Genomic DNA, 12,391 nt, shown 5'->3' with positions numbered 1-12,391 from the left:
GTGTAATGGATGTGAGGAAAATTAATCAGTCTGCTATATTTAAAGCTCCATTCAAGCAAAAATCTTAGCTTGTTTATTTTAGTGGAAAGTTTTTCCAACAAACATGACAAAGAAACGCCCTGTCTGGCTGTCTCTGTGATATTGATTTTAAATCATCCTCACCACCACCGTTACCACCACCATCATCACCACCACCACAACAACCACTACCAGTCACCGCCACCATCATCTCCACCACCAACAACACTACCCCAACATCACCACCGACACTATCACCACCAACGCTACAATCCCCACCAACCACTAAAAGTGGCGCAGCATTGGTCCAGTCATCGAGGGGGTGCTGGTTACAGGGGTGGGGTTACCCGTTGCCAGTGCCTCTAAATAGATAAATTTGAGAGAACAAGGAAATCAAATGAGGGATGGTTCGGGGAGGAGGTCTTTCCACGCGTTGCCTGTAATTTCCTCTTTATTTCCCTTCGTCTCCCATGATCCCCCTCTCTCTCACAATGTCTGTCCCTCCCTCCCCTTTTTATCATTCGATTGGGTACACGTGTCCTCGTAGCTTTGTCAGTGACCAAGACGCACACGGATATGTGTTATGATAATTAGTTTATTACATGATTACAAAAAACACTAATAAATTGATAAACATCATGATTTTGTTATCATTGCTTGCATCATACTTTGAAACGTGTCTCCCCATTATGTAATACGTCTGCATGGTCTATTAAATTATTCTAGTAATGATTGTATTTTGCGCTATTGAGATATTGTTCGATCCCTATCAATTTACCATTGCAAATATGTTTTTTAAAACTCGAAATTAAACATGATGTTACATATTTCTCTCCGTGGCGCAAATGGGCAATATATTATAACGCTTATTTAGATAGAGGGCGGCAAATACGAATATTCTGTGACAGATTTTATGATCAGATCAGAGGTCGATCAAGGAATTTATTGAACCGGGGGGGGGGGGGGGGCATAGGTTCGAAAATATCCCGAAAACCTCACAGAAATACACAAGTTATATGTTTTCACATTCCTTAGCTCCTAATTTATTGAAAATAAAGCTTTATCAAGCATAAAGTAAATTTAAAAGGTTTTCAGATTTTCCAGGTGCCTTTTGTGTATAAAGTTTGAGATGGGGCACAAATTAGTGGGCAATTTTGAATACTCAGGGTATACTCTATTGGATGGGGAATGGGTTAGTTGTTCCCCCCCCCCTCCCTGATCGAAAAATGTCCTTTACCACGGGGATCATTATCCCAAAAATGAAATGAGGTTAATGAATTCAAACTTTTAAATGGCTTCCCTTTTCCACTTCATTTTATTTTAGGGATTTTGATTACACATTAGGATATTGAACGTATCTTCATATCCACGAAGATGAATGATCCCATTACTTCTAACATGATAATTATGTTCACCCCCCTGTATCATGACAATACCCCCTGGACAATCACACCCCACCCCCCCCCCCCGAAAAATTATCCCCTGGAAAACTACCTCCCAAGGACAACCCCCCCCCCCCCCCCCGAAGACAAATTTGTTGTCACTTTCAAAGCGCTTCGCTTGGAACATTTACTGTAAATTAGATATTTTGTAAATTTCCTTGTTTAGAGCCAAGTTGCATCCAAGGTCATGATGTCATAGAGATATATACTTAATATGTTTATCTCTTTTCCATGAACATGTTATAGACATACTCAATTACATGAACTAAAAAATTACTGTAAAGTAATTTCATGACCGAGCGTTCAAAATTGCTTCCATGAAATTGAAACTCGTGGGGGGTGGGGCCGGGGGGGGGGGTGAACTTGTACAGACTATGACATTTTTTTAAAGCACATTTTCTTTAAAAAAAACTCAAATGAGTGATTTTGATCAAGATTTTGTAAAACCATGGACCTAGGTCCATGGTTAGACACTACAAAAGTCTACTAATAAAATGTTAAAATGTTCAACTCCTGAACGGAATTTTGGTACACAGTTACGACTGAAATGCAGACTGGTCAATTAGGCCTAGGTGTATATCCATTATCGTCACCTCCTCAAAACTGGGAGTTTCAGCGATTAAAATGATGGTCCTACAGTCAGTTCCAGATGGTGAGTGGAAATTTATATCATTTTCATTGTTATGTAATAAAGTATTATATAAATGTGTTCTAAAGATAGCAAATAATGGAGAATTTACATCTGTACTGTAATACATTCTTGACTACAGTCCCGCATATTGATATTAATGTACTACTAGAGTAAAGGAGCCGGTAATCGGACAGCTCCAGTTTTTGGCCGATCCATTGGATGCATGGTAAAATCCCTTTAAAATACATCGCATAATAGCACAACACATATCCCACATGCACACATACCATACCATGCCAGAGTCACTGAAGAACCACATTTGCAATGGAAAATATATCCTAAAATATCACATTTTAGCGATGTAATCGGCGGTCCCGCTACCCAAATCTGAAAAATCGAGTTTCTTACGCGTGTATGTAAGAAATATGGGTACCATAAAATCAGTTTTATTTCAAGTATTTTTCAGATTAAGAGCCGATTTTGTGTTAGTCGCAAGCTCAAAAGTATCTCATCGCATGTATTAAATCAATGCAGCCGGACCCTGCCACGCACACACGATATGTCTGTCTAATTCAGATTCCAACTTCCGATCACCGCTGTGCCTGTCTTCGGCCAGGCGAGCACCAGGGAGCTCCGGCGTGGGATACCTGCTCCGCCCGCTTGTGCTGTACATCAGCACGGAAACGCACGGCGCGCGCGAGCGCTTCCTATTGACTTTGTACATGCGGCCGTAAACTGAAACGCTCGGCCGATAACTGGCTCCAAAACAGTGAAAATTGAAATGAATATTGTCATGGCAATTCGTGATTTTTTTCTGGGATTCTTTTTTTGTTTAAATAATAATAATATTTGCTATATGATTTGAACAAGAAATGATAATAAATAGGAAGTAAAGAGTCAAAAAAATAGGATTTTGTCTTAAGTGGCCGAAAACCGGCTCCTTTACTCTAGTGCACTTTCGCCGCTTTTGCCGCTTTTGCTGTGTTTCATTTTGTCACACCCAAGTTATGGAGTGGGAATGAGGAAACCAAGGCAATTTCATGCATGTTACAGCATAAATTCAGCACTCCCGGCCGGTGGCGGTGCAAAAGTACACTAGCACCAAATGTAGTAACCAGCCAGTAAGGCGCCCTAGTCCTAGAGGCCTTGGGATATTTAAACGGTAAACTGCTGCAATAAAACCCCCTCATCCTTGTTTGCTTCCTAACGCCGTAACGGAACGTTGAGGAGTATACCAAAGAAAAAGAAGAAGAGGAAGCCTCTGCGATATTTATGTGTAAATGAATGACAAGGGCATGCAACATTGGACCTGGCGTAATTCGCTGGAGGCCGTTTCTCAAAACCAACTCCATGACAGTCGTATCTTTGTCGGCGACCTACGGAGATGTCATGAAGTGGATAAACCGTTTCACAAAGCCATGACAGACATGATATTGATATATCGCAATACTAGCAGCTCAAGAACATAGTCTTTGTCACGATCCATTTGATTTATCAAGAATAACCCAAAACAAGTTTTGGGGCTAAAATTGTTCAAAAAGAAATATATACATATAAAATCACCTAAAGTAAATAATAAATAGTGTTATTATCAAATTTAGGTCATCAAACAATTAGCATATTTCTGTAAAGATTCTTAAATTGAAGAAAAACCGGTGAGTGTTTTTTTTTTTGACAGTCGAATGAAAAGTTAGTTGAAGGATACCGTAATGTGATAGTTTATCAATACATACTTTTTTGTTTATTGTGACGAGGAATTTTAGGCAAAATATCTTTTCTCAGCCAGTTTTTATTCTAGAGTCTCAGAAATACTGGTTGTATAATTGATTTGATATTGAAAATATAATTTGGAAGAAGTAATTAGAGAGGGAATAATAATGCACATAGGCCCCAAAGGTATGACGGTATCCTAAGAAAAGACTATGGATCGACTATGGAAAACGGTGTGTAACATTCTTATCTCTCTTATTTATATGTTATAGTTTAATGATTTGTGATTTAATGTTTATATTCAGCTTTTAAACATTTCTGTATAATTTGTATTATCACTTTTTTACATTTCGCATCCCGGAGAATTACGTACCGAACTCGTCTGTATTTTTCTCAAAATGATAGTGAAACTAATCGTACATTTTACGACCCATGGAATAGCAACAAACTGACCTGTGATGGCGCTTTACAGCAATTAAAAAGATATGACGGGTTCGGAGCAGTGACAACTCATTGTCGCGGAAGTTGTCGCTCATCTTGGCAAAGACGGCTTCGTGAAACACTTTGCTGACAAGTTGCGTGACAGTGGCGAGATGTCTTTGATCTTTTGATCTTGTAGTTATGACGGTTTCGAGAAACGGCCCCCTGAGCTCTATCTAGAGTCTATGTTGTAACATACCAAAATGTGACGCGTACTACACTTTACGTCATTTAAAACTGCTGCAGTATTGTGTTTTTATATCCGAACAAGGCCTAGTAGTCAGGCTAAGTAAAAATTTGATGCTAGAGGATCTACTATAGAGAAGAAAAAAAATTGAAATCAACATCAAGTCTAAGTTGCACTAGATGACTGGAAAGTGTCATTTGCTTGCACAATCTGAAGATCAACCATGGTCTTTTGGGAGTGAATTTAATTTTCAAACTTAGAGGCCTATATTTTAGCATCTTATTTTTTTTCTTTTTCTCTCTCTCTCCCTTCCTTTCTGTATTGAACAGGTTTTGGGGAAGCTGTGACCTATCTCAATTCCATGCCACAGGATGTAGTCGCTGAAGTATGTCAGGAGGTTCTAGCATTCCTCAGCTACAAGAAAGGAAGCTTAGAGGTTGCTCCTTTCATAGCAGTAAGTTGATTCATTTTCTCTGGGAAATGGGGATAGGAAGGAGTGAGGCACAAGCTTTGAAACCTGTGCCCTAAATAGTGACTTAGTGGGCATCACTTTTCTGACCGATAGATATTCTGTTATGCACTGCACCTTCCACCAACTGCCCCATCAAGAAAACTCATTATCATAAATTTCTCTCACCAAAGGAGCTCAAAAAAATTGAGGAGTATTTCTTTGTTGGACATCAAATTTAAATGTGTACACACATCAATCAGGTCAGGTGTCTGTGAATTATGACATCCCATGCATAGAAACTGCCGACAGTACGTCTTAAAGATATTTGTCAACATCTAGGAGACCTAACTAGTATTTGTTAGGGTTAGGACTGTGGATTATAAATTTGTACTTTCAATTTCTTTTATTTTAAACATTATAAAATGGAAAGAATATTTATTTTACAATCTTATTAAATGGGTAAAGCTAATATGTTTCTGATAATGGACAACATCTTTTAGTTGCTATCTTGGGTGAATTAAGGAAAAAAATTCTTATTTTCCTTTTTTCCTAGAAATTGGAAGCAGCAGGAGTGGAGGCGAGTATTGAGTCTGTGAGAGGTTCTGCAAATGCGTTATCATACTTGTTCAGGTGAGGTCTAATTACCCATTATTGACAATTTAGTATCTCATTGATATTTAAAGAGAATGTTGAGTTCTGGTCAAGCGATTGTATTGTGAAAGAAACGTTGTGGAATCGATCAAAAAAGATTGATCATCTGGCATATAAGTATCCATGTGTATTGCAAGGTTCTGGAATCATCAAAATTAGGCCTGAGTCGGTACGGTCGATCACACCGGGACCCGACCGTTGCCGTCGGGTCCCGGTTTCGTTTTTTGAGAACCGACGCTCCGAAAAAAATAATGAAATATGTAAGAAATTGCAGTTTTGCACACCACTAAAATCAATCCACCTTAAAACTTAAGTATTTAATTGTTACCAATCATATTCTAGCTCATCCTGAATCAATCCGAACTGCTGATATAAATATGGGTTGCAAAGCAGTTCGCCCCATGGGGTTGTTGTTGCCAGCTGCTAGCTAGCTACTGTACTGGCCGGGTCTCTCGGCAGGATTAATAAATCAGGTTGAAAGAAACATTAATGTTTGAATAATAAAACGGCTTTCTAAAAATACTTCTTTACAACATACCGATCGAACAATTTTTAAAAGACAAAATAGATATTTTTTCTTTGATTTTAAACACCGCATGCTTCTTTTAAAAACTGAAAATTACTTGGTAATCACAAGAAGTTTCGATACGGATAGTTGTTGCAAGGCAAGTTCAGACTAGTCTCGGAAAAATGCGCAGTGCACCTCGTTAACTGTAATGCGTGCCCAAACGAAACCAAACAATGACGTGATCGTAACGAGAAAAAAATCATTACAAACTACGAGAGCACAATTGGAAAGACAACTACCTGTACTCAAAATTATCGTAAGCAGATACATAACTTGGAGGAAGAATACAATAGTTGTCCAGGAAAAGCCACAGAAATAGTGATAATCGAGGAGAAACTGGGTACATTTTTATCGCAAGGGGCCTGCTGCAAATACTCGAATCCTTTGTTATACTGCTTTTTACCGTAGAGGGCGATATTTGGTTTCTAGCCTCGTGTTCAATTTAAACACGTGTAGTTCGAGTATTTGCAGGAGGCCCATTCAGATAATGATTGTACCTATAGTAACTCCTTAAATATCACTATTTCTGTGGCTTTTCTTGGACAACTATTGTATTCTTCCTCCAAGTTATGTATCTGCTTACGATAATTTTGAGTAGTTGTCTTTCCAATTGTGCTCTCGTAGTTTGTAATGATTTTTTTCTCGTTACGATCACGTCATTGCTTGGTTTCGTTTGGGCACGCATTATACAGCTAACGAGGTGCAGTGCGCATTTTTCCGAGACTAGTCTGAACTTCCCTTGCAACAGTTATCCGTATCGAAACTTCTTGTGATTACCAAGTAATTTTCAGCTTTAAAAAAAAAAGCATGCGATGTTTAAAATAAGAGATAAATATTTATTTTGTCTTTAAAAATTTATTTGATCGGTATATTGTCAAGAAGAATTTTTTAGAAAGCCGTTTTATTATTCTAACATTCATATTTTTTGACCCGATTTATTCAACCTGCATGAATCAAAATGGCTGCTCGAATGTTGTCTTTCCGTTTTTGCCCCAGTTTTTTTACTTTTAGAGGCACGATAATGGCACTAAAAATCGCCAATCATCTATGAAAAAAATGTCAAGTGGAAAAATATACCGATCTGAGGCGAGGTATGCATGTGTTGATTTATTTGATTGATAAAAAGGTCACTTTTAAGGGACATACTGATGATATGCGCTTTTTATAGAGGCAAGTGACAAATCCTGCGAGCTGATTTCGGGACACCGGGTCCCGATCGGTGCAAGGCCGTCGGGACCCGGTTTATGAAAATCCCGACATGACTCAGGCCTAATCAAAATGCTAAGAAATTTGGCCCAGTCTAGTTACAAAGTTACAAGCACTGTACACAGAAAGATGTATATAGGACTAAACAAACATGGGGCGAAAAAATCTGTCCCGATTTTATGTTACATGCCATATTTAGAATATTAAGGCATTTGAAGAGGCATGCTTTTCAGGGAAGATGTTTTATCTGATGTTCTTCTACACTTGCATATTACAATAATGCTCACAAATTATTTTTCACCTCTTCCCAGAACTGAACCTTCTCTTTAAGAAGGAAATGCAACTAGTAGTGGACCTTCTCTTTCATTTAATAAATCATGTTAAAGATTTCTCTAACCGGTACCTGCTGTCTCTAGCTGAATTTTGCAGGTTTCAAATGTTGGAAAGAAAGATAAATGTCCCATTAATTATCCAGTGTGTTAAAAAAGGAAATTTCTACTTATATCCACATAAAATACCCCATTTTCAAGTGCCAAACATGCATATTATACACTTTTTTTTAATATTATTGCTTTTACAGGTCAGCAGCAAAGGCTAAAATCTCAGCTGATGAGCTTAGCAAAGAACTGAGCAGCAGTCTCGCTTGGTCAGACTCCAACATTGCTGTTATAAAGCACATATGGAACCAGCAGGTATGGTATAATTCTTCATATGGAAAGTCAATATCACTTGAGGAATTTTTTTGTATTAGTGTAAGAAAGTAGTAATTCTAAAGACAGCACATGTTTAAATAATATGAAAAAAATAGGAAGAAATTGTAGTTTGTGGTTGAAAAAAATGGATGCATCAATTCAATTCATACATCTTTGTTAAGTTGCTCATTACAAACTATATCACTCGCCCGTAATGAATAATTGTATTTCAGAAAAAAGAATGCAAATTGCATATATTATGTGATGTTGGTGTAAAATTATATATTATGTATTAAATGTTCCCTATTAGCTAAACTACACATTAAGATTACGCATACAAATCTGTTTTGCACAGATATCCTCAAATACCTTATATGATATTAAATGGCACTTGATGGCAACTCCAGCAAAATAAATTGAATATCTCCTTTGTGGTACATGTGTTTCTACAAGTTGCTATCAGTATGACATATTTTTCCCCGTGTAAATCTACAAACCTTTCTTGCTGTCTTACAGGGCAGAACGTTGATGTCTCCAGAGTTGGCCGACTATGTCCTCGGTGTCGGCAAGTTGGTGGATCTTAAATGGAAGCTGGGCGTGGCTATGAGCTCCAACAACTGTCGAAACCTCAACTCTCCATTCGTAACCATCAGTCTAAAGGTCGCCGACCCCTCAGGCCAGGTTCAAGAAAGGTCATTTGAAATGACAGTGCCACAATTTAGGGTAAGTGTCTTTGTAGCCCAAGAATGTCATTCTTGTTGTCATATAGTCCTTTTATTGATCCAAAGTAAACAGAGGTATGTCAAAGATGCTTTTCATATCCAGGAAAATCATTTATAAGAGGGAGTTTAAACTTGTAAATACATGTTAAAAAATCAAAAAATTATGTATCAAAGGTAAGAAGCAGCTAGTATTACACAAACAAAACACATGTATCCCTGCTGCATTTAACATTCAATAGACCTGTTTACTAATGTATTTCAATTAATGCATGTTTTTCCTCCAGAACCCCTAGTTACTATTGTATTCTTCTGCTATGCACTACAGCATGTCTATGGGTGGAATTAATTTTGTATTCTTTTGTTGTTGCTATGTTTAACAAGCTTTAGAGTTGTAAAGAGTATGCATAAAATGAGTAAACAGGTGTATTTTTATACATGTACATAAGGTGAAATTAAGAACAAGAAAGAATGTATTTGTCAGTGAAAAAAAGCATACCATTTGCATAATTTCCCTCATTAATAGTTGTTAATTTGTTGTGTTTGGGATCTTAATGCAGCTGCAGTGTGCAAAAGCATGTGTATGGACTTGCTCCACTGAGCTCAGGGCCCTGTTTCACAAAACTTGTTATCAATAACAATTATCAATAAATTTGAATGGCCGAGAGCAATTATGTAATAGAAATGTAGCATTTATTGTTGAAAACAAATTGTATGAAACAGGGCTCCATAATCACTTTCTTTCCTATTTGGTGCTCATTATCCTTTGTATTTCTTTCTCTTTATTTATTGTCACAGAATTTTTCCAAGCAGCTAAAGGCTATGGCAGCGGTACTTGAGACAGTATGAGAGGAACGTGTTTGATGATACAACCCTGCGGTGCTATGTTGGGAGAGGAGAGAAAGGAGAGAAAAGACAGAGAGACAGAGAAGTGGGAGGAGAGTGTACAATTGGAAGAAAACAGGAGTGTACATGTACCTATGTGCAAACAAATTCCATATCCATACATGTATATTCATATGAATTCAACAGAAACTACATTTAGAAGAAAAATTAAAAATGGACCTACAAATGATGTAAATAATATTTTTATATTTTGATGAATTCAAAAGCCAGTATCACAGAAAGAATGTATGGTTTGTATTGATATGTTGTTCTTAGGTGTGCAATGTAGGTGCTTTCTATCATCAAATATTCCTGATTTAATAAAGCTTTTAGTGGCCTGACCAACACAATTGTGACCTCTCCAGACTAAACTTGATTTACATAATAGTACTGAATGTAGTGTCATGTTTAAAAATGCCTGGTAACACAAAAGATAGTGTAGGTAGTGTAGGTAGTATTTAGCCTTATGGAGGTAGTAGATGCCAGGCATATCTCAACTCCAGATTCTAACATTAACATTCTATCTCTATATGCAATAGAATTCTGACTTTCAAGTCGTGCCTGACTAAATTTTGCTAAGTCACCTAATAAATCCAATGCGTTTGCTCCTGTATCGTCACAACTGATTTAAATTTGTGTGGATGAAGAAACTCATTCCACTCTATGTGATTAGCTTCAATGTATGTTTATGTTATGATAGTTACATTTTACGTTATATATACACCTTTTATAAAAGTATATAACTTTGTTTACCATTGTTAGTGCGCATGGGACATGCTAATATTAGACTTGCTAGACTTCACCATTGCCAAAATAAAAATACTTGTTGATCAGTGAATATTATATTTTCTTTGAAATTTCAGTGATGAGAAAATGAATAAGTAGGCAAATGGTGCTTTACCAAATTTCTAACAAATCGATACATTTTATTTCATAGAACAACTTATTCTGATATGCTTTCAGTACTCCATGTATCGATCAACCAGTAGATATTTCTGCCTTTCCATTGAATTTGTGTAAAATCCAATTTGTAATCTGTATACATGTACAATCTCTTTGCATCGTGTTTTCTAAGTCATTAATGTCATATTTTGTCAGTCCTAGAATGAAAATGTCAGCTGGATCACTTGCTTTTCACATCATGTATTCACTCAACTTCACCTGAAATTTTCATTGGTTCTCCCTTACATTGCATAATGTGATTACTTTCAGCACCTGCACAGATTATAAGGCACGTCAACCTTGCGACTCATTTCTAAAATGAACTTATTTGATACAATTTAAAGTTTTATACGTGTACATTATATATGTAAATAAAGTGATGAAATCCTTAGATCCTTCTTTCTTGTTTGTTATTATATAATAATAATAATAATAATAGCTAGTTCTTATATAGCGCTTTTCAAGACCGAAGGCCCTCTCAAAGCGCTTTACAGATATATATTATTACCCCGGTCATCGGATTCAGGCTTACCCGCACACAATGCATGCACATTCTCCACTCCCTGGGGAGCATTCCAGCCAGGCGTCATTTTTACAAGCGCACACTTGCTAATCTAAGCACATTAGCTTTCGCATCCTACCGGGTACCCATTTAACACCTGGGTGGAGAGTGGCAAATGTAGATCAATGTCTTGCCAAAGGACATTAATGCCGCGGTGGGACAATATACATATTGTCGATGCTACTTATGTTTGTTGGGTTTTTATATGATTGGTAATAGAGGAATTAGAAAGAGAAAGAAAGGGCATCTACACCCTAAGCAAAAAAACCCTTGTTTTTTTTTTACTCACATTCCAAACTTCAGTTGCAAGTTGTTAGGCGCCACCCATAAAGATGACAAAAACCCACCTCTAAAGTGTTTTTTTTTTTTTTAAATCCTCCCAAAACTCTGTTGCTTTTTGTAATGTTTATGGTCTAATTATTCAGTTTTATGCTTGATTGAGTCTTCTTACTCCTGCTTTATCGCCTACAGAGCAGAAACAAGTCGCACATGTCCCATACTCGCATAAAAACCTGAATGCATTGATGACAAGCAACACCAACAGTGGTGTAAAAGTAGTTCACAAAATAATTTAACTTATTTTTTTGCAGTGTAAACTGGCTGAGAGAGAGAGAGAATGATAAAGATAGAGACAAAGACAGAGAAAGAGAGAGAGACGAAGATGTAAAGGGAGATGGAAAGAGAAAGAGAAAGAGAGACAGAGAAAGAGAGAGAGAGACAGAAAGAATTTAATGTGTTTTCACAGGTCCTGAAGCTAAAAGAAAAAACAAATGTTTGTAATACCACTGCTGCCATAAATATTACTTTATTCTTCAAAGCAAATAGTTTTGTCACATTGCATGATAAATAGTCTTTTTACACAATGAAGAGGTCAATTAAAACAAGATAATTTTTTTGTTACTATAGAGCACTATCTTAACGCATAACATCCCGTTCTTTTAAATAATAAAAAAGCTTAACAATGGTTATACAACCTGAAAGCTAGTGGATAAGCATTGTTTGGTTTAATGTATACAATATTTTTCTGTCATGCATATAATGTTAATAGATTATTCATACCCTTACCAATTTTTTTTTTAATTTTCAAGTACCGTTATGTGAAAAAAATTGTCTTGATTTATGTTTCATGAGAAGGGGACATATTTAAGCTCACATATAATGGTCTTCAGCAAAGGCCCTAATTCAACCAGTCCACCATTCATTCTTGAGTTACGAATAACAATACAAATCAAATTTACGAAGAGTAT

At 36.8% G+C, this 12,391-nt stretch overlaps 1 protein-coding gene across 1 annotated transcript; it reads left to right on the top strand.

The window, feature by feature from the left end:
• Window positions 1-2,023: 2,023 nt before the first annotated feature.
• On the top strand, window positions 2,024-10,973 carry LOC100890852 (COMM domain-containing protein 6). The gene is made up of 6 exons (XM_030980565.1): window positions 2,024-2,112; window positions 4,798-4,922; window positions 5,473-5,549; window positions 7,925-8,036; window positions 8,553-8,759; window positions 9,554-10,973. The coding sequence occupies exons 1-6, from the start codon at window positions 2,085-2,087 to the stop codon at window positions 9,602-9,604; spliced, it is 600 nt and encodes a 199-aa protein (XP_030836425.1). The 5' UTR covers window positions 2,024-2,084; the 3' UTR covers window positions 9,605-10,973.
• The last annotated feature ends 1,418 nt before the right edge of the window (window positions 10,974-12,391 follow it).

This window comes from Strongylocentrotus purpuratus, unplaced genomic scaffold (assembly GCF_000002235.5).
Source record: "Strongylocentrotus purpuratus isolate Spur 01 unplaced genomic scaffold, Spur_5.0 spur5_scaffold_11, whole genome shotgun sequence".
NCBI classification, from domain to species: domain Eukaryota; kingdom Metazoa; phylum Echinodermata; class Echinoidea; order Camarodonta; family Strongylocentrotidae; genus Strongylocentrotus; species Strongylocentrotus purpuratus.
The sequence above is the reverse complement of the archived record's forward strand: the minus strand, read 5'-3'. Positions and strand labels throughout refer to the sequence as shown.

Excerpts from the sequence above, each read along its gene's own strand:
- LOC100890852 (XM_030980565.1), top strand. The coding sequence starts at position 2,085 with ATGATGGTCCTACAGTCAGTTCCAGATG. Across the intron at positions 5,550-7,924 it reads GCGTTATCATACTTGTTCAG|GTCAGCAGCAAAGGCTAAAA; the intron begins GTGAGGTCTAAT and ends TTGCTTTTACAG. Across the intron at positions 8,037-8,552 it reads AGCACATATGGAACCAGCAG|GGCAGAACGTTGATGTCTCC; the intron begins GTATGGTATAAT and ends GCTGTCTTACAG.